Below are 22,960 nucleotides of genomic sequence, written 5' to 3' on the forward strand. Positions count from 1 at the left end.
GAAGCCTGGTGTGCTGCAGTCCATGGGGTCACAAAGAATCAGACATGACTGAACAACTGAACAACAACAGAGTCCACATGTAAAATGTGCTTTCATTTACTGTTAAAAAAGAAATATTGAAGACATTGCCGACAGCACTTTATGTGAAGCCCATCCTATGAAACTTTAGAAATTTTATGCCGGGGCGTGCCCGTCCACTGTGGACCCAGGTCAGCTTCCTTTTTCCCAGGAGAGTGCCCTGTGATGCCGGCTCTGGCTCTTCCTGCCGGAAAGCTCCTACTGCAAATCTGGATCCACATTTGCATTGTCTTCTTTTCCTCACCTAGAGTTTTCTGTTTCCAGTTTGTTAAACTCACTTTTTGGTAAAAGTATTTCAAATCCTTTTTGAGAAAGAAGCGGGCTATAAAAAACAGTGTCTTTACCATCATTAATAATGAGATAAACACGTTTCAAAATAGCCATTGTTTGGCAAAAGGGTAAGAAAAAAAAAGCACATACTTCAGGCGAAAGCTATGTGAGTCCACCATTCACTTGTGCAATGGTTTGAGGCCAGTCATGTAATCTCTCCATGCCTCCATTTACTCCTCTGTAAAATGGGATTAATAATACCTGGGTCATGGGGTTTCTTCGAGGATTAGATGAGATGCTCAGAAAATTACAGATGTTTAATTGAAAAATAAATACTAAGGTGTAAATCCTTATAAAGCGTAGCTCCTGTCACTTGCAAACATGTAACTGGGCTCTTAGTTTTTGTTGGGGGTGCACTGGGTTTTGTGTGTTTCTGGTACCTTGGCTCAGTGAAAAGAATTGAAGACCTGGTGCTGTTTATCCTCTGATGCAACAGGATGCTATCTGAGCTCTTTTCCTGGAATGTTTGAACTGCAGGGACCCAAACTCAAAGCTCAGTGCTAGTGGGTTAGGGTCTTCGTCTCCAGCGTGCACACGGGGCTCTCAATTATCTGTGTGATGAAAAGTGAAAGTTACTCAGTGGTATCTGACTCTTTGTGACCCCATGGACTGTAGCTTGCCAAACTCCTCTGTCCTTGGAATTTTCCAGGCAAGAATACTTGAGTGGGTTGCCATTCCCTTCTTTAGGGGAGCTTCCTGACCCAGGGATTTGAACCCAGGTCTCCTGCACTGCAGGTGAATTCTTTATCATCTGAGCCACCAGGGAAGCCCATGTGATGGGGGAGAGGGAAATCATGAACTATGCATAAATAAATAATACTGCAGATTAGACGACCCCCTCACACATCCTCCCACTTTTAATTTTCATTCTCTGTTTTCCTTCCCATGGCCACGGCCTTCAGATGATTGCCATCACCACTTCAGAGGACCGAACCACCAATTCCCCGATCTGTGCCATATCACTAACACCCACGAAGTGACTTTCTAATCTCATCTGCCTTCACACACAAATGTGTGTGCACACACACACACTACAGGGGTAGCTAATATTTTCCTGGGAATTTTTTGGCATAAAGTCGTTTATACTGTCCTTCTATGTTCTCCCTTATCTGACTTTTTATTTTGAAAATTTCAAATCTACAGAAAAAAAATCCTCACCTAGAGTCACTAATTTTTTTAAAGCTATTTTGCCACATTTGTCCCCTTCTCTTGCTTTCTTGTCCCCCTTTTTTCTTTTTCATTTTGGTGGAAATGTTGACAGCTGGCAGATACCCTGAGCCCACATCCGTACCCGCCTCATGAGCATCCTCTCAGATGAGGACCTTCCCCTGCATGACCACAGTACCATCATCACATCAATGAAACGCATAATCCCCCGGAATCAAGTCCACATGTATTCAGATATCTCCAATGATCCTACCCACGTGTCCTCCCCCACTCACCTATTCATTCAAGGCTCATTTAGGGAATACTTCTGAAGTTCCCACCTTTTGACACATCATGGACCTGTCTGATTATTTTGATCCTTTAACCTCTGTTTCCTGTGAACTAGTAGTTAGTTCTATAGGTTTCTGTGCCTCTATCTCCAATACAACAACGGCTGGGGCAGGGATGTCCTCTTTCCCTTTCCTTGTCTGTCTGGAGTGGGAGGGGCTGGGATGAGCACACTGGAAGCCCAGAGTGCAGCAGCCTGAGCACTTGGTCCATCCCTTCTTTCCACAAACCCTCCTGGAGCACCTGCTCGGAGTGGTATTTCAGAGAAGAAACAGGCTGGGACCCCAGCCTGTCTACTTCAGAAGATCTGAGGAGGTAACATTTGGGTCCAGATCTGGAAAAAAAGACAGAACTGGAGTGTGTTAGAGCCAGGGAGGGTGTGGGGAGACAAGTGGGCTCCCGGGAAACATCCTGGGGAGAGGTGCGCATGACCAGGAACGCGTGTGTCCTAGGGGCCCGCTGGGCTGCTCCTTTCACAGCTCAGGGAGCCATTGGGGTCCACTAGGGTCCACTAGGGTTGGCCTTTTCCAATACCGACTTCCTTCTTTCATGCAGCCCCGTTTTCATGCGAATAAGTTAAAAACATTTTTTTTGGAGGGTAGGAGTAGGGGTGGAGGTGGGATGGGTCAAAAAAGAGCTCCCCTGTTTATTTACAGATCAACTAGGAAACCCATCCCATTTCAGAAACTTTAGCACATGAAAGAAAAAAAAAAAATACTGTGCTGTTTTGAGTCAAAGAAGTACTTGCTTCCCCTTTATTTTGGGAACTACAGCTCACTAGTCTCAGAAAGAGGTGTGGCTGTCTTCAGAGGCTTCCTATGTCAGCCAATGAGATGATAAACAAGGCGGTGGTCGCCGAGGCCTGTGGGACCAAAGGCAGGCCAAGCCGGGGCAATAGGGACGAGCTCCTGAGGCTTTTTTGACCCATTCCTCCTCTAGGAGGTGTTCCGAACTCCCATCACCCGCCTTCCCCACGTGAAACCGTCCTTGTTGTGTGATGTTCTGGGCAGGGGTCCCCTTTGGCAGTGCCTGAGAATGACAGTCACAGTGGAGCGCCCACCCCCCTGTGCCCCTGGAGAACTTCCTGGACTGTGTCCAGGGAATCTGCTCTGTGAACCTAGGCGATTCTTGCGTGCCTTTAGGTTTGGGAACACCGCCCTCCAGTATCTTGTAATGGAGTGCATAACAGATTTTGTTTTGTCTTTAATGTATAAATTTGACCGTGAGGCTGTGCTGTGAGGAATAGTCATATCCAATTAAAGTTTTAAAGTCGCCTTTAGATCTAAAGTTCCCAGTTTGCTTTGGGTGGCACTCTGCACATCCTAGTATAACTGAATAGACAGATAAGAGTTTAGCCTTTAGAAGGGTGGTTCCATCTGTCTCACTGGTTGTGCTCAAGCCCTCTTCTGTCGGGGCGTGTTTCCTGAGGCCTTAGGCTGGCTGGCGGCACCCTCTGTGCCTCTGGCTCTGACCTCTCTCATGTTTTCCACACTCACACGTCTCACTGGGAAGTCTACAGATGTGATCATGTGGATGTTCCTACAAGCATCTATTCTCCATACCTGTGTCTCCTCTTTGATTTCCCGTCTCCATGAAGGCCACCACCATTGCCCCAGGCCCCAAGCCATATAAGGTTGGAGCCACCCTTTATGCTTCCTGCCTCTTCATCATGTTTGCCTTTGAAGCCCCAGGTCCCCTCACTTCACTTTGCACAGTGACATTCGTCTTCAGCCATGCTTCCCCCTCCAGCCCAACTCCTGGACTTCCCTACTTGTTCCCTGAAGGGTTTGACTTGAACTAGTTCCCGGAAGGGGCCGTGTTCCCGGGGCCAGTACTTTGCATGTGAAGTTGTCTCTTCCTGGAATCCCTTTACTGACTCTGCCACCTAGCTGACATCACTCCCATTCTGACTCAAAGCGTTTCCATCAGGACGCTTCCCCTGCCCACATCCTTTTCCTCTCGCTTGAGGTCAGTGTCCTTTCCTATGTCCTGTGCATCCTCTGTCGTTGACCTGCCACATTGCATTGTTATTTTAATTCACGTATCTTCACCACAAGAATAGGAGCGTCCTTAGGGCAGGAATTTATGCTGACCTGAAATTGATGCTCAATAAATTGTTGTTGAATGAATGAGTGAACAGATTATGAACAAGCACCTGGCTTGTGAACAGTCTTCACCTTTTTGACTTGGTTAAATCATCAGCCATGAAGAATAGAAGTGTGTTTGTTGTTGTTGTTGAGTCGCTATCACCTTCTCTTAAATGGAGAGACTTCGGTGGCTGGAAGCCAGTTCTGGAATGGTAAAACGATGCCATTGCTTTTGTATTCCAACAGGAACTATGGGATGTATAAAGTCAAAAAGGAAAGACAATCTGAATGACGATGGAGTAGATTTGAAGACGCAACCAGTACGTAATACTGACCGAACTATTTATGTGAGAGATCCAACGTCCAATAAACACCAAAGGCCAGTAAGTAGATAGTCTCAGGGGAGCATTCCCACGGCAGGATCAAAACATGGCTGCGTAATTTAAACTCCAAATCTTACCATGTGCATGCCAAAAAAAAAAAAAAAAATCATGTTAATTACTTGGGCCTCAAATAATTTTTGATATACTTTGTTACTTAATCCTTTAAAGAGTTTATAAATATATTCGAGACAACCAGGCCACTTAATGTACAGTAAAGGGGACTTTGGTCACCTTATGTGTGGCTATTATCACCTTTCCTGTCACTGGTACAAATACCCTCTCTTTATATGTAAGGACATGTATATGAGCTTGTGTGACTTAGGATGGGCAATAAGAATAGTGCTCTGGAAGCAGAAGGAAATGCTGAATTCAAGTCGGAAGCCAAAATAGGTGCTAATATGCCCTTTGGTAGATGTTGTTGTTTAGTCGCCCAGTCACATCCAGCTCTTTGAGACCCCGTGGACCGTAGCCCACCAGGCTCCTCTGTCCATGAGATTTCCCAGGCAAAAATACCGGAGTGGGTTGCCATTTCCTTCTTCCCTGGGGAAGGAAGATCCTAGGGGATCTTCCTGACCCAGAGATCAAACCTGCGTCTCCCATGTTGGCAGGCATATTTTTTACTGCTAAGCCACCAGGGTAGCCATCATACTTTATCCCATCATGTTATTCTTCAATTAATTCAAACTAGTATGAACACTGAAGTTGCCATGACTTACTATAGAGAATTAAAAGATTAAAAAAAAAAAGCAACTAATTCTGCCTTCTAACCTAGGACAAATACCTGTACCAGCATTTTTACATGATGGATGTGCTCTCTGATGTGTTTGAGAAATGCTTGGCAAAGAACTAATATCACATTTCATGAAAGAAAGGAACAGAGCTTTGGATTATTACAACCTTAAATGCACTTTACTTCAGATCTTAGGTCCTTTCTGTTTGCTCACTGTATATATGTACATCCCCCATTGCCTGGTTTTTATGGAAACCAGTGTTTCAGCGTTTAAGCTGAAAGCAGCTTATTCCACATTAGTCCAAATGCCTTCATTAAGAGTTTTCATTGTTTCTCTAATCTGACATGTTTTTAAATGCCTTGGCATTCTAGAAGTATATTATTGTTGTCATGCCCTGTACCAGCCCCCTCCCCTACGTTCCCCCTTATCCTGCAGGTATGGTGTATGTCAAGGCCACATGTCATTGTTGAGATTGGTAAATCGGTGCTTGCACCAGAAAACTGATATTCTTGCAAAAAAGTAGAGATGAAGAGTGAATACATTATGCTGTTAATTCCCTATATGATATTTCTAGACAGATAAATTAACGTTAATTTTAGGAACGTCCCCGGCAATCCAGTTTTTAAGACTTTATGCTTCCAATGCAGGGGGCAAGGGTTTGATCCTATAGGTAAGATCCTATAGGCTGTGGTGCACAACCAAAAAAGAAATTCAAGAAAAACATTGTGGACTTCCCTGGTGGTCACTGATTAAGAGTCCTGCCAATGCAGGGGACATGGATTTGATCCCCTGTGCAGAAGGACCCCCATACCACAGGGCAATTAAGCCTGTGGGCCCTAGAACCCGTGCTCAAGAGAAGCCACTGCACTGAGAAGCCTGTACACTGCAACTAGAGAGTAACCCCGTAACTAGAGAAAGCCCATGCACAGCAGTGAAGACCCAGCACAGCCAAAACTAAAGAAAAAATTTTTTAAATATTGTAATTTTACAACAGAAACTCAAAATGTACAAGATTATTAATAACTTTTATAATTTAGTTATAAATACCTATAAATATAATATTCAAAAACACATCACATAAATAGGTATAGATGTGGAGCTATGCTACGGAAATATGACTAACAGAAAATGAAATGATACAAGGACTTGGAGTCACAGATAATTTTCTCGTTATAGACTTCAAAGGCGTCATAAAAAGGACCTGACTTTTTCCAGTGTCATGTGCTGTAGATTTTACATGGTTTAAAATCCCCCATTTTTTTTTTTAACGTAATTAAAGAAGATGTCCTTCATTCAGAAAAGCAAAGGAGACCAGTACAAACTTACACACCATTTTTCCTCTTGGTAAGAGTAAAGGAGGTTAAAAGATAAGTTAGAAAGCAGAAGTAGGAAGCAGGTTTGAAATCTCTCAGTTCCCTCATGCACCCCCGGAGCGCAGTACACTCCACCTTCTGTGGTCACAGGTGCCCTAGTTTGTGAACTGGGCAGTTGGACCTTATTCCATGGATAACATTCAGTTCCAGACAGATGTGCCCAAAACACACCCCTGGATTGAGTACAGGCTGTATGTGTGACAGCAAGGCTGAACTGAATCGAATTCAATAACTCTCTAAGGAAAAGACATTTTAGAGAAGAACAGTGGTGACAGATGCTTTCTATACATGTGTTTTGGCCTTCTGAAGAATGTGTTCAATCATTTGTCAATTAAGGACTCTTTGATATTTGAAAATCAGCTTGCTGCTTTCAAAATGATTTAATCAGTCTCTCATCTTCTAATTGTTTCCTCTAACTGCTTTAAAATTGATCATACATTCTAATTATGCAAATCTGAATGAGTTTAAAAATCGGTATAGAACTCCTTGAAATAAGTATTGAAAGATCATCCGGAGCCAAGAGTTTCTCAACCAGAAAAAACGTAATCCCCTGCTCCCCGCCCCTGGAGATTGGATGGGCTGACTTCCATCAGAAATTTAAATTTCAGTACAAGCTGTTTTGATTCATATTCCATTCAATCACGTTAATCAAAGAGAAACACAATGAAGCCCAGGAAGTCTCACACATCCTCCCCATGTCAATGAAGGAAAAAGGAATTTGATTTCCAAGGTGATTGGGGTGGCCTTTTGTACCGCCAGGCCCTTCCTGATCATTCAGCTCCAAGCTAAAAAAACAGGGATGCCATCTGTCCCCATAGCGGAATCGGGGTCAGCCACAGGAAGCCTGGATCTGTTAGGACTTGTTCTCAGCTGCCAGTGACCAAGCCCTTACAGCAGCTTTTAAAACAAGTCTGGGAAAAGTGAAGATCAGCAGTCCTGGCCTGGGTGGCACTTCCACAAGGTCACCAAGGACCCAGGTGACCCCTCTCCGTCTTTGGCTCTGCTGTCTCTGGTCACTGGTATCCATGGCTGCTGAAAGCCCAGCTCATCACCTGCTGCTGGGCAGAAAGAAGAAGCCCAGGGAATAAGAAAGCCGATCTCAAAGCCCCATCACCTGCCTGCAGGTCAACTCCTTGCCAACTAGCAAGGCTGGATAATGGGGAAGCATTACCATGGAGCTGGGCAAACCACCACTTCTAAGGATATTTGGGCTCTGGTACCGAATCAGGGGGAGGGAGCTGATTGAATCAGCAGCGGCTCAGACATGTCCTGTCACCCCCAGGCCAGTGGCTGCTGAAGAAGGAAAAGCCCTTCCATGGTTGGGGCAGGGGGCAGGGATCGGAACACAGCTCTGCAGGACTGTTCCTCTGCACTCCTTTTCTTTCTGGCTTAATAAATTAACAAATCTAAATCCTATTTGCTTCTGTTCGAAAATGACATAATATACAGTGTGAATATAAGCATAAAACGCTAAACATAGAAAATATTTTTCTAATGAATATTCTCTTTTAGGTTGCAGACTCTCAGCTTTTACCAGGACAGAGGTTTCAAACTAAAGGTATGTTTTCATAACGCCATGGTAGTTTCTTTGCTTTACTGTTCGAGTTTCTGTAAAATAGTTGTCCTGGGTGTTTTTGTTGATTTTGGGGGGGCAGGCGGTGGGGTGAGGTAGAAAAGGATACTTTTATTGTTTTATCAGGCAAAGGGAGACACACTAGGCTTCTGCCTTGAAAAACTATGTGTCTCCGAATTTTTTTTTTTATTGTGGAAAAATAGACATAACATAGAATTTATCATTTTAGCCATGGAAGTGTTCAGGTCAGTAACATTAACTACCTTCTCATTTTTGTGCAACCATCACCTCCATCCGTCCATCTCTCCATCTGGGATGATGAACTTTCCATCATCTCAAACAGAAACTCTGTGCCCATCAAACACAAACTCCCATCCCCCATCCTCCCGGCCCCTGGTACCCACCATTCTACTTTCTGTCTCTATGAGTGTGACGGGCTCTGGGGATCTCGCCTAAGTGGAATCAAATGGTATTTGTCCTTTGCGGCTGACTTATGTCATTTAGCATAATGTCTTTAAGGTTCATCCATGTTGTAGTAGGTGTCCGAATTTTGCTTCCTTTATTCTGTGGTATGTATACACAGTGTCTTCGGATGGTTTTCTCCTTTTAACTTTTGTAAACAATGCTGCTATGAGCACAGGTGTATCGCATTTTAAACCTAGAGCTGGAAGTCATTGAGGTCATAGGTCTCTATGATTTGAGATGACAGACATGTACCAGTGTGTACAGTGTGTGGCCAACCATGGACCACGTGGACCCCGAGCCATCTGGGAGGAAAACACGTCTTCTTTCCAGCTGCCTGTTTCCTCAGTACATCCCTGCACTCTGTGCCCCATGACAAGCTGTTACAACATTTCTGCTGTGGATTCTTTTTTTAAAAAACTTTTAATTTTGTATTGGGGTATTATGACCAACCTAGATAGCATATTGAAAAGCAGAGACATTACTTTGCCAACAAAGGTCCGTCTAGTCAAGGCTATGGTTTTTCCAGTTGTCATGTATGGATGTGAGAGTTGGACTGTGAAGAAAGCTGAGCGCCAAAGAATTGATGCTTTTGAACTGTGGTGTTGGAGAAGACTCTTGAGAGTCCCTTGGACTGCAAGGAGATCCAACCAGTCCATCCTAAAGGAGATCAGCCCTGGGATTTCTTTGGAGGGAATGATGCTGAAGTTGAAACTCCAGTACTTTGGCCACCTCATGTGAAGAGTTGACTCATTGGAAAAGACTCTGATGCTGGGAGGGATTGGGGGCAGGAGGAGAAGGGGACAACAGAGGATGAGATGGCTGGATGGCATCACTGACTCGATGGACGTGAGTCTGAGTGAACTCCGGGAGTTGGTGATGGACAGGGAGGCCTGGCGTGCTGCGATTCATGGAGTCGCAAAGAGTCGGACATGACTGAGCGACTGATCTGAACTGAACTGAACTGAATAGCTGATTAACAATGTTGTGAACAGGGAAGGTGAACGAAGGGACTCAGCCATGTATACATGTATCCATCCTCCCCAAAACTCTCCTCCCCTCCAGGCTGGCCACATGACATTGAGCAGAGTTCCCTTGCCATACAGTCAGTCCTTGTTGGTTATCCATTTTAAACATTCTGCTGTGGATTCTTAAAGGTCTTCACTCGCCTTGTTCATTTTCAGATCCAGAGGAGCAAGGGGACATCGTGATCGCATTGTATCCGTACGATGGCATCCACCCAGACGACTTGTCCTTCAAGAAAGGGGAGAAGATGAAAGTCCTGGAGCAGTAAGTGCAGCCAAGTGTCCCTCTTCTATGGCACCAAATCCCGAAGCCTATCCCCCTCCCCGGGCTTGGCCGCCAGCGGCACAGCAAGGCAGACACCCCTCTGGGGGTGGGCATGGAACTCCAGCCTTATTGCTGCCAGAAGGAGCAGGGCCAGAGGGATTTTCCTCTTAGGCTTTACTGTGAGCAGTTTCCAAGAGTTTTTCCTTTGAAACCAAACACCATTGTCTTTCCTTATCCATCTGTGCTGCCTTAAGAGGTTTAGATCTATGTGGAATTTGCATTTCTTTTTTTAAAATGTTTGTAAAATTTATTCTTGGCTGTGCTGGGTCTTTGTTGCTGCCCTCTGGCTTTCTCTAGTTGCCGTGAGCAGGGGCGACTCTCTAGTTGCAGTGTACAGGCTTCTCACTGCAATGGCTTCTCTTGTTGCAGAGCATGGGCTCTAGAGTGTAACAGGCTTCAGTAATTGCAGGACACGGGCTCTCTAGTTGTGGCGTGTGGGCTTCATTGCCTCGAAGCACGTGCATCTAAGTTTCTGTACCAGGCATATGTACTGTGTCCACTGCATTGGTGGGTGGATTCCTAACCGCTGAACCACCAGGGAAGTCCCTGCATGTTCTTTTAATGCCATTTTTACTTTGTTATTTTCCTCAAATTCACACCAAGTGTATGGGTCCAACTGGGTGTGAGTCATCAGGGCGGGGTGTCAAGGCAGTGGTCATCTCGGGGAAAGCCCCTGCTCAGCACTTAGCGCTTCTGTGAAGATGCTTGGACATCATTTTCTTGACCCCTCCAGGTTGACTCACAGGGCTTAGGACTGTGCTGAGAATAAGGAACTTCAGTAATTCTACTGCTCTTCATATAGCATTACCTTGGCCCGCCAACAGGAGACCTTTGGTTGGCTGGAGGAAAGAGACCCTTATTAAGCATAAGGTGTTGAGTACCTGAGAGGGCTTGTCCATTACTGGCTGAATGTGAACTTGAGCCTCATTCTGGGCTTGCCACTTGATCGCTGTGTGACTGTGACAAGTCACTCTGTATCTTAGTGTCTTGCTTGGGAACCAGAAATGGCTTATGTGTGTGTGTGCATTTTATAAATATGGCACAGGCGTGTAGTGTACCACAGCCGAGTGCCAGTTGTAATTGTCCTTCATGTCTTGCCAGATGAGGGTCCCATCTGGGTGTGAGAACCTGACGGGAACACAGCTGAGGCTCATCCATTGGGGACCCATCCGTTCCTCCTTCCCCAGCCCCTTCCCTGGCTCCATGCCTCTTGTAGGAGATGCGAGGTGGTGATAAGGCTCATCTGCTTGGGACTGTTTTATGGTTTTCTTTTTTTCCCCATGGCATCAGCCTATGGACACTAGCTATTTCAACAAAGCCATTTATAACTTAAGAACTATGAGCTTTTATTCCCTTGACTCCCATTTCTGTAAGTGTGAAAAGTGAAAGTGCTAGTCGTTCAGTTGTATCCAATTCTTTGTGACCCCATGGACTCCTCTCTCCTTGGAATTCTCCAGGCAAGAATACTGGAATGGTTTGCCATGCCCTCTTTCAGGGGATCTTCCCAGCCCAGATATCAAACCCAGGTCTCCTGCATTATAGGCAGGTTCTTTACCCTTTGAGCCACCAGGGAAGCCCATTTTAAAGATATCCCTGGGGAAGTTAAGAATTCTGCTTCTGCAAGATGGAAACCATTTTCACCAACTCTTATGCAGCAGCTCTGAACACAGAGACCCACACTTCAGTCATGAGGCTGTTTTGCTTTGGGTCCATCACTAAACATATTTGTATTTCATCAGGACACATCAACTTTCCCCCTGCATTCTGGGGTCCCAGGGCCTTCCCCACTGTCCCACACCCCACAAGACAAACACCTTAAGACAATTGCTCTTGTAGTTCTTGAGTCATTGAATACAAACCCTTTTTTCTTTTTTTAATATGTATTTATTTGGCCATGTCGAGTCTTAGCTGTGGCGTGTGGCCTCTTTCTTGGCGGCTCAAGCAGTTGCTTGGCTGCCCCATGGTATGCAGGATCTTAGTTCCCTGACGGGGGATTGAATTCACATCCCTTGCATTACAGGGTGGTTCTTAACCACTGTACCATCAGGGAAGCCCAACAAACCCATTCTGATGCGGGTTTCTATTCCAGGCACGGAGAGTGGTGGAAAGCCAAGTCCATTTCGACAAAGAAAGAAGGCTTCATTCCCAGCAACTATGTGGCCAAAGTCAACACGTTGGAAACTGAAGAGTGAGTCCTCACCTGGAGTGGTCTGGAATGGTTCTGTGTGACATGCTGGATTTCTTGCTTTTTCTTCATCTTTTTTCTCCCCGGGATTACAACAGCCATGGGATGTTAATATGTCTTCACAGGTGGTTTTTCAAGGATATAACCAGGAAGGATGCAGAAAGGCAGCTTCTGGCCCCAGGGAACAGCGCTGGAGCTTTCCTTATCAGAGAAAGCGAGACATTAAAAGGTAGGAAGTGACATAAGGCCTCAAATGCTGTTTAGGAAATCATTCTTAGAAATGATTCTAGAATTCTGTTAAAAAAGAATTATAGGCAGACCTCGTTTTATTGAAGTATAGTTGATTTACAGTGTTGTGTTAATTTCAGCTTTACAGCCAAGTGATTCTGTTATCCATGTATGTCATCTTTCTTGTACTCGTTTCTGTTCTGGTTTATCACAGGTTATTGAATATACTTCCTTGTTCTCTACAGTAGGGCCATGTTGTTTATCCATCCTATGTGTCATAGTTTGCATCTGCTAATCCCAAACTCCCAACACTTGCCTCCCCATAATGCCAATCTTGTTTACAAAATGTAAGTGTAATCTTTGCTTGTACTTCTTCCTCTGCAGGAAGTTACTCTCTGTCTGTCAGAGACTATGACCCCGTGCACGGTGATGTGATTAAGCACTACAAAATCAGAAGTCTGGACAATGGGGGTTATTACATCTCCCCACGAATCACTTTTCCTTGTATCAGCGACATGATTAAGCATTATCAAAGTAAGTGAAAACATAAGGTCAGACAAGAAAAGAAAGATACATCTGTTATGATAAATATATGATGTCAAACTTACATAAAAAATTTTTGTATCCTACAACTTTATAGAATTCATTGATGAACTCTAGTAGTTTTCCTGGTAGCCTCTTTAGAAAGGAGAATCATATTTCTTTTGGATAAAGTTGCAGGATCATGTTCTATAACTGGTCCTAAAGTAACCTATAACTATACATTCAACAGTGCACTAGTGGTAAAGAATCCACCTGCCAATGCAGGAGACACAAGAGACACCCATTCAGTCCCTGGGTTGGGAAGATACCCTGGAGGAGGACATGGCAACCCACTCCAGTATTCTTGCCTCGAAAAGTTCATGGCCTGAGGAGCTTGGTGGGCTACAGTCCATGGGGCCACAGAGAGTCGGACACGACTGAGCAGCTGAGCACACACAAACATTCAAAGTCAGATTTGATCTTTGTGAATAATTATCTTAGTCCTTCCCACCTAGCTTGTGCTGTTTAACAGTTAATGTTCAAAAATTACAAACATAGAAATGAGTATTATTTTCATATAGTGCATGACTTTACAACACATCTTTTAATATCCAGACTAGGAATGCAGACATGTGTATGTGTGTGTGTAAAAGTAATACGTACCCTTGGTAAAAGAAAACAGAAATTATAACAATAACACCAAAACAATTAGAAGTGGCCAGTCAGTGGTCCTTCGTCCCCAGTCTGCTCTTCAGCCTTGCTAGGCTGACCCCGTGAATAGCCTTTAGGTACATTCCCTTTGTGTTTGAGGTCAGTTGTAGTGGGAAGCTGTTACTGCTTATTTCTTCAAGCTGCTCTAAGGTAAAACACATAAAATTTGCTTATGTCCCCAAGTATGGAGAGAGCAAGTACTCTAGAGTAGTAAGTCCTTCTTCCCCCTCTGTTAGCCCCATCAAGTTATTCATCTGGCATATGTGTTGAGTACTTGTGGAGTCCTGGCCCTGTTCTGAGACTGGGCGGGGAGGTGGGGGTGTCCCCTGGTGACCTGACCAAGTTCCCACCATTGTGCCCTAAAGAGTTTACACGGGCTCAGTAATTAAAATTATAGTCTATTAAGTGTGACAACCTGCCAGCCTGTGTTTGTCTATTTATTTTATTGTTTTTATTTTCATAGATTAATATTACTGATGAATCAAATCAAGTGTGTCTTAAACTGTCTTTCATTTAAGAATTTCAAGTCATGATTACACAGAAGAGACCCCCATAAACATTTTAAGTTTGTAGACCTTGGCGAGTTGGAAATGATAAAACTCATAGTCCAGATTTCTCTGTAGATACTGGTAAAATACAAAGGATGACTTTTTCCACATTTACTTTCTCTTTGAAATTAGAGCAGTCAGATGGCTTGTGCCGGAGATTGGAGAAGGCGTGCATTAGCCCCAAACCACAGAAGCCATGGGACAAGGATGCCTGGGAGATCCCCCGAGAGTCCATCAAGCTGGTGAAAAGGCTGGGCGCCGGGCAGTTCGGGGAAGTCTGGATGGGTGAGTGTGTGGCTCTGAAGCCTGAGTCCCTTCTGGAGAAATAAGGGCTCCAGCTGATTTCTGTCAGTTTTCTCAGAAGCATCGATGCTTTCATTTCTGTCCCCCTGGTGCCAAGAACAAGCCCACACAGTCCTCATGATTAGACTCTTCATCTTCCTCGAGACTTAGGCATTCTTTTGTTGGATGAATGTTTACAAGGAAGGGGCAGTGGGTGCTTATCCTGGTTTATCTGTCTACTCTTCTCTGACTCTCATCAGCAGATTCTTTGGACATACGGTTAAGTGCAGGCATCTCAGGGAAAGGTACAGTTGGGTTGTGTGCCTGTGCTCAGTTGCTCAGTTGAGTCTGACTCTTTGCGACCCTACGGACCGTAGGCCACCAGGTTCCTCTGTCCATGGGATTCTCCAGGCAAGAACACTGGAGTGGGTTGTCATGCCCTCTTCCAGAGGATCTTCCCAACCCAGGGATCGAACCTGCACCTCTTGCATCTCCTCTAATGGCAGACAGGTTCTTTACCACTAGCACCACCTGGGAAGTCCATAATTAATTCTTACTGTGCTGTAATTCTCTGGGAGCATGATAATGGAATCAGGCTAAATCATGATTACACAGCCTCACCTTGCTCACTGGGGTCTGTGTGAGTACGTGGCACCCTGTTTCTGGTCGGGTCCACAGACCGGGGGCGTGATCTTGCTCTAGGTGTGTCTCTGCTCCCACTCTGCTGCCTAAATCATCACCTCCTCCTCCTTGCTCTGTCCACCTTTCCTTTCTTATTGAAGTAAAATTCATGTAACAGACTCTGATGCTGGGAGGGATTGGGGTCAGGAGGAGAAGGGGACAACAGAGGATGAGATGGCTGGATGGCATCACTGACTCGATGGACGTGAGTCTGAGTGAACTCCGAGAGTTGGTGATGGACAGGGAGGCCTGGCGTGCTGCGATTCATGGGGTCGCAAGGAGTCGGACACGACTGAGCGACTGATCTGATCTGATCTGAAGGTCAGTCATTTTAAAGTGAACAATTCACACTCACGTTGTTGTACAGTCACCACTTCTATTTAGTTCCAGAATATTTCCATCAGTCCAGAAGGAAGCCCTGTACCCATAATGCACACATTTACCCCCACCCCCACTTCCCCAGCCCTTGGACACCACTCTAATTCCTGTCTCTATGACTGTAATACTCTAGGACTCTCACATCAGTGGGATCCTACACACATTTGTCCTTTTGTGTCTGGCTTATCTCCCTCAGCATGATGTCCTCAAGGTTCACCCACATTTGTCAGAATTTCTTTCTTCTATGAGCGAACACTATTCCATTGTATGGGTATGCCACAGCTTATCTACTTATCTGTTGGTGGACCTTTGGCTTGTTTCCATCTTTGGGCTATTATGAATAATGCTTCTTTGAACATTCATATGGAAATTATTGTGTGGACAGGTGTTTTCATTTTCTTACGGATATACATTCTCCTAGCAGTGAAATTGCTGAGTCACACCATTCTGTGCTTAACTTTTTAAGGAATTGTCTTAACTGGGATCTACTCATTTAAAAAAAATTGTCACCTCTTTCTCCCCTGAGATATTTGCATTTATTCCTTAATATATTTTTTTCCAAGTCCACAGAACAGGAGCAGGTATAATATACGTTGTATATTCTTCACCTAGATTCACCAGTTAATATTTTGCTGTATTTCCTGTATCATTTCTATATATACGCACACAGACATGTTTTATTTTTACGGAGCCACTTGAGAGTAAGGTGTAGACGCGACGACCTTCACCCCTGAATACTCATGCAGGCATCTCCTCAGGGAAGGGCTATGGGCTCATGCCACACGGTGGTCACATTCAGGAAGTTCTGCATTGATCCGCAGAGTCTAGTGTAGAGTCGACATCCTAATTCTCCCCATTGTCCCAGTGTTGTCCCCAGGGCTGTTGGGATCTAGAGTTTGCTTTTAACTGACCTGTCTGTAGTCTCCTTGAATCTGGAAGAGTCCCTTGGCCTGTCTCCATCTTTCATGACAGGTTTGTCCTTTTGTAGAATGTCTCTCATTTGGCTTTCCCAATGTTTCCCGTGGCTTGGTCCAGATTATGCCCTGGGTCACAAATAGCATCTAAGTACTAAGCGATGCTGTGCCTTCCTGCATCCCTCAGGGGTACAGAATGATGGTTGGTTCCATTATTGCCTACAGGCCAAGGAGGGAGGGCAAAGTCCCTAGTTCCCAGACTGAGCTGGAGGTTGGAGTAACCATGTTTGGGGTGGGGTGGGGGCACCGGGAAGGGTGGAGGCAGGTCAGAGGACAGACAGCTGCAGCTTTTAGAGAGGTGATGGCCTCTAAGAGGGATGAGAATCAGATGAGCACGTGATTCTGAAACCATGTGGGGAAAGTGCTTTTGGATATTTAAACAATTTTAAAGAATCTCCCCTAAGGTAATGAATACATCAGTTATAATAGGGAATTAAAATGTTACATTAAAAATAGAGAAATCTGGTAGACCTCCTTAAAATCAAACAGAACAATAGCAGCTTACTCTCAAGTGGCTCAGCAACAATAAAATAGGGATGGTGTAAAAACAGGATGAGGTGATGCAAGTAATCATTTAATATAGTTGACAGCATTTAAGAACAGTTGTTATTATTTTAAATAATTATATTATGAAGATAGTATGATAAATTAGAGCCAAGACTATGAAATAGAGGGGAGAAATTACCCAGAATTTCCCCCCTCAACATGAGCTGTTTCTTGGGTATTTTCAATTAAACTTTTTATTTTGAGATAACTATGGATTCACACGCAGTTGTCTGCAATAATACAGAAATGAAAACATCTGTTCACATAAACATTTTTACACAACTGTTCATAAGTAAGAGCGTTATTCATAATAACCAAGGAGTATAAACAACCAAAATGTCCATCAGTTGATGAACGGATAAACAAAATGTGGTGTTTCCTTGCAATGGAATATTATTTGGTAATTAAAAGAAAGTCCTGACACACATTACATGGATGACTCTTGAAAACATGATAATAAAGAAAAGAAACCAGAGACAAAGGATCATGTGTTATATGACTCCTATTTATGTGAAATGTCTGTAAAAGACAGTTCTGTAGAGACAAAGGAAATGAGTGGTTGGTTCAGGTGGGGGGGGGGCGATGGCAGTGTTAATTGTTAATAGGTTAATAGGTAATTGTTAATAGGTACCATTTTTGAGGGGTGGGGACATGAAAATGTCCTTATAATTGATTGTGGTGATGGTACCACAAATCGGAATATACCAAAACCAATGAATGGTATGTTTTAAATGGGAAAGTAATGTGGCATATAAATTATATTTCAATAAAGCTATTGTAGGTGTAAAAGAAATAATACAGAGAGGTCCCATATAGCCTTTACTCAGTTTCTCCCAAAAGTAACATATTGCAAGACTATGGTATAACATTACCGCTGGAATGTTGATGCTGAAAGTTGTTTGTTTTTAAATGGTGCTTTCCCCCTAGTTTTGTATTAAAGAAAGAAAAGAAAGAGAGGGAGGGAGAGAAGGAAGGAAAAGAAAGAAGAGGAGAAAAACAGTTTTGATCTGGGGTCTTGTGCAAGTGTGGTTCTGTGAACCTGGCTGCCAGCCAGGGAGCTCTTCCTTCGCTGCTGAAATTACGTCAGTTTGTTGAACGCACTTAGCAGGGGAATGCTGGAAATAAAGCCAAAGGAACAGTGGGGAGTGACGTGCTACGAAGCAGGTCAAAGGACGCGCCCCTCCCACGCGTGTCTGCACGTCTCATTCCGACCAAGGCTCCGTGTAAAAGCAAGGTCTGTCTGTGCAGTTTAGAGCTGCTGGCAATTAGCTTTAACTTCTCGAGGGATAAATAAGCTGGCTGGCTTTGCTCATGGCTGGAAAAAGGACAGCAGATTAAGAATTGCATCCCTTTTAATCAAGTAAGTGAACATTATCGTGAAGCGTGAGAAATGGCTCAGAGGCTCCCAGGCACAGTTTATGGTCTGGATTCTTTGGTCCGAAGCACAGTGGACAAATACTAGGGAACGCCCTGGTCTGGGGGAGCAGGGGTGGGGAGAAAAGAGAGAGGAGTTTGTCCCTCAAGCTGTTTCCTCTGGTCCGTGTGATCCTCGGCCGTCTGGTTCAGGGACCCGTTTTCCTCTTCGGGCTGCTGGACACTGAGGGAACTGACCCATGAGTAACACAAAAGGAGACATTTCCTGTTCCCGCTCGGTCTCTGGAGAGACTTTGGGAAAGAAAGGAAACTGATTTTGCGTTGAAGTTTGCTTGATCCATCTTCATGGGAGCCAACTGTATTGAATGACTTCTAAAAGCAACTGCATTCATCTTTTCGTATGAACAAAACCACCTTCGTCCTGTGGTATAGCAAGACAGCCACACCTGCATTGGAGCGCTCTCTGCTTTACCTATGGCACAGCGGCACCCACAAGAAATTATTTACTTCCTTCAAAAGATTAAAAAAAAATTTTTTTTGCAGCTTCCTTTTATTTATTTATTATTACAAATTTATTTTTTATTCAAGTACAGTTGACCTACAGTGCTGTGGTAGTTTCAGGTGTACAGCAAAGCGATTCAGTTATATATAAGAATCTTTCTTCAGATTCTTTTCCCTTAGTGAAGTCGCTCAGTCGTGTCCGACTCTTTTCGACCCCGTGGACTGTAGCCCACCAGGCTCTTCCATCCATGGGATTCTCCAGGCAAGAATACTGGAGTGGGTTGCCATTTCCTTCTCCAGGGGATCTTCCCGACCCAGGGATTAAACCCAGGTCTCCCGCACTGCAGGCAGACACTTTAACCTCTGAGCCCTTTTCACTTACAGGTCATGATAAAATATTGAGTAGAGTTCCCTGTGGGTCCTTGTTGTTCATCTGTTTTATACATAGTAGCATGTGTATGGAGAAGGCGATGGCACCCCACTCCAGTACTCTTGCCTGGAAAATCCCATGGGCGGAGGAGCCTGGTAGGCTACAGTCCATGGGGTCACTGAGAGTCAGACACGACTTCACTTTCACTTTCACTTTTCACTTTCATGCATTGGAGAAGGAAATGGCAACCCACTCTGATGTTCTTGCCTGGAGAATCCCAGGGATGGGGAAGCCTGGTGGGCTACCGTCCATGGCACCAACCAGTGCAAAAACAAGGGCACAGAGTCAGACACGACTGAAGCAACTTAGCAGCAGCATGTGTGTATTTCCATCTGTCATGCCACATCTCTGTGACCCCTGTGAACCTGCCAGTACTGGGCAGTGTATTGGTAAAGTACGATTTGATGCTTAGTGCTGAGTAAAACTCATGCCTTTGATGCAGATGGAAAGCTGCCCTGTCGTGCAAACGTCACAGCCCTAAGCAGCCATGAGTGGAAGCTGCTGTCCTCCTAGAGTTGGGTTTGACACAGCTGCTTTAATTGCTGCTCTTTTCAAACTCCTTATCAACATTTTTAATATCTTTAGCAGCTGCAGTATTTCCTGGTGATTTTTTCCCCCTGTGCTTGGAGAGCATTTTTTTTTCCTTCATCCTTGACCCATAACTTCATGTTCTGTGAAAAGTCTCGGTGAGTCCCATGGCTTTTGTGATGACAAAAGGAGACTAGCTACCCCTGCTTCTTTCTCTTCTGTTGCTTTAACATGCAGTATAAGAAGCAGACAGAAAAGTGCCTACCACACGAACATTCGCTTTCACGGCTACTGACAACATGAAAACCTGTGTGGTGACCACTGAATCACACCCGAAGCCCCTGTACTCCCCTTCCTGACCACAACCCCATCTGTCCCCCGAAGGCAGCTGCTATTCTGGCTTTTGTGATCATTTCCTGACTTTTCTTTGTAGTTCTGCTGCTTTTGTGTATGGGGCTGTGTGCACCCAGAGTACTTTACTTTTGCCCGGTTTTAAACTTTATATAAAAGAAACCCTACTATTTATCAATGGCATTGGAGTTACTCCCATGTTCTGGCTATTAGAAACAGGCTACTATGAACGTTTTTGCACTGGTTGGTGCCAGGGTACATGGGTTTCTCTAGATGACCAGGGAGGATTTACTGCATCACAGGTATACAGATCTTCAGTTCCAGTGCTCAGCCCCTCCGTCATGTCTGACTCTTTGAGACCCCACAGACCATAGCCCTCCAGGCTCCTCTGTCCATGGGATTTCCCAGGCAAAATTACTGGAGTAGGTTGCCATTTCCTCTTCAGTGGATCTTCCCGACCCAGGGATAGAATTCTTGACCACTTGAGCCACCTGGGAAGCCCTCAGCTCCAATAAATGCTGCAGTCTTAGTTTCTAAAGCTCTGTTCTGGGTTACACCCTCCCCACCAGTGTACACAGGTTCATGGTCAGGTGGGTGGTCACTCAATATAACTGCTCTAGAAAAGAGCCTGCTCTGTCAGCATCCTTCCAGGGTCATTGAGGATACTGTTGTTTCAGCGATGCTCAGAAGAGAACCCAGAAAGGACCTGCAGGAATTGCCCCAGCTGTCCTGCTAAGGGGCTAGCACTGCCAGCACTCAAGATGGTCAGACTTTGTCATTTTTGTCGTGCTGGGTGGTGGTTTCTTTCTCCTGGAGATTTTTTTTTTTTTTTTTTGGCTTCTCTAGGTCTTCGTTGCTTTCTCTTGTTGCAGTGAGGGGGCTACTCTTGTTGAAGCACAAGGGCTCTAGAGCACAGGCTCAGTAGTTGTGGCACACAGCTTAGTGGCTCCACGACATGTGGAGTCTTCCAAGACCAGAGATTGAACCCACGTCCCCTGCATTGGCAGGTAGATGCTTAACCACACCAGGGAAGTCCTCTGGAGACCACCATCGTTGGTTTTCCCTGAGCGTAAGCTGTGTGTGTACTGATAATCGTGTGACCTGAAAAGGGACTGGACGTTTCCACATCACTGTTCCTTAGGTGTTTGTCTCTCTTGGGCCTGGGGCTGTTAGGCTGTCACACACCAGGTAGAGGTGACCTTGAGGGTGATTTGTGGTGACCATCTGCCACTCCATCCTCACCTTTTCCTGTCTTTCCAAGAGAACTATGGAAACAGAAAGAAAAGCTGCGTGTGATTACCTCTATGCTTTCCAAACCACCAAGAAAAGGCTTTTCCAGGAGAAAATCAAGCTCCAAAGTAAGCACATCATGGGGAACTTCCCTGGCAGTCCAATGGTCAAGACTTCACCTTCCAATGGAGCGGGGACAGGTTCGATCCCTGGTTGGAGAGCTAAGATGCCACCTGCCTCACGGCCGAAAAGCCAAAACAGAAGACGGAAACAATATTGTAACAAATTCAATAAAGACTTTAAAAAATGGTCCACATCAAAAGTAATCTTAAAGCAAGAAAAAGTAACCACATCATGGAGGCAGGTCCCAGAAAATCAGTGCCTTGGGGGAACTATATTAAGGAGGCGGTATTTCCCGAAGTGTGTTCTGGAAGATAAAAGGTACATGAAGATGTGTTCTGAGGTTGAGACAGTGTGGGAAATGCTGTGGTTAACCAAGCCAGACGGGCATCTTTCTTGCTGGGCTGTCTGCACTCCTGCTGTGTCTCCTGGGTGAGATGGCGTGGGGCAGGCAGGGGTTCCCAGGTGGCTCAACCCAGAGCCCTTTCTTTGCATAGAATCACTGTGTCCAGTTCTCTTTGAAAACTTTGAGAAATACTTATTTGATTCCTGTGTATTCTTTGTACTTTAGAGTTAGTAAAGTTTTTTCAAGGGCAAAGCTTTTCTTTCTGATTATAAAAATAATGCATATTCATTGTAGTAAAGTTGGTAAAGAGTTAAAGATATGGTGAGCAAAATTTAAATCACTCATAATTAAGCCAGTACTCAGTGTATTCTGGTGTATTTTCTTCCAGACAGTTGTCAGAGTGTGTGTGTGTGTGTGTGTGTGTAAGAGTATCTAATAGACTTATGGTGTGTGGGGTTTTTTGTCTTGGGATAAAAAACATTTTATTAATTAGAAAAAAATCTAATGAAACAGAAAATCAAATTAATTAGAGAAAATGGTACAGTGCATATGGAGTTTTGTTTTACCATTGTTTTATAAAAACCTTTTGATTTTAGAATAATTTTAAGTTTTTTGGTAAAGATGATACAAAGAATTCTCATATACCCTTTACTTAGTTGCCCCTAATGTTACGTGCTGTGCTGTGCTTAGTCACTCAGTCATTTTGCAGCCAATTTCATGTCCAACTCTTTGCAACCCCATGGACTGTATGTAGCCCACTAGGCTCCTCTGTCCATGCGCTTCTTCAGGCAAGAATATTGGAGTGGGTTGCCATTTCCTTCTCCAGGGGATCTTCCCAACCCAGGGATTGAACCCAGATCTCTGGCATCGCAGACTGATTCTTTGCTGTCTGAGCCACCAGGGAAGCCCAAGAATACTCAAGTGGATAGCCTATCCCTTCTCCAGGGGAACTTCCTGACCCAGGAGTCTAACTGGGGTCTTCTGCATTGCAGGCGGAGTCTTTTCCAGCTGAGCTGCTACCAAGGAAGCCCCCTAATGTTACATATATAGGTTTTGTTTTTCTTTTTATTATCATTTTTTAAGCACTTATTTATTTGTCCGCACCAGGTCTTTGTTGCAGCATGCATGATGTTTTTAGTTGTAGCATGTGGGATCTTTAGTTCA

The 22,960-nt window shown here is 44.5% G+C and overlaps 1 protein-coding gene across 6 annotated transcripts in view; it reads left to right on the forward strand.

Annotated features, from left to right (window-relative positions):
- LYN (LYN proto-oncogene, Src family tyrosine kinase) overlaps positions 1 to 22,960 on the forward strand; it is a 109,383-nt gene that overhangs the window by 56,278 nt on the left and 30,145 nt on the right. For 4 of the 6 annotated variants that reach the window (XM_059893299.1, XM_059893300.1, XM_025001638.2 and 1 more), the window contains 7 exons: positions 4,236 to 4,372; positions 7,989 to 8,034; positions 9,696 to 9,801; positions 11,951 to 12,049; positions 12,172 to 12,275; positions 12,659 to 12,808; positions 14,188 to 14,340. In XM_059893299.1, coding sequence (XP_059749282.1) covers positions 4,241 to 4,372; positions 7,989 to 8,034; positions 9,696 to 9,801; positions 11,951 to 12,049; positions 12,172 to 12,275; positions 12,659 to 12,808; positions 14,188 to 14,340 — 790 coding nt within the window. In that variant the 5' untranslated portion in view covers positions 4,236 to 4,240. The remainder of the gene's footprint in view (positions 1 to 4,235; positions 4,373 to 7,988; positions 8,035 to 9,695; positions 9,802 to 11,950; positions 12,050 to 12,171; positions 12,276 to 12,658; positions 12,809 to 14,187; positions 14,341 to 22,960) is intronic. The other 2 variants (XM_059893301.1, XM_025001639.2) reach the window with 1 other exon arrangement.

Source organism: Bos taurus, chromosome 14 (genome assembly GCF_002263795.3).
Source record: "Bos taurus isolate L1 Dominette 01449 registration number 42190680 breed Hereford chromosome 14, ARS-UCD2.0, whole genome shotgun sequence".
NCBI classification, from domain to species: Eukaryota; Metazoa; Chordata; class Mammalia; order Artiodactyla; family Bovidae; genus Bos; species Bos taurus.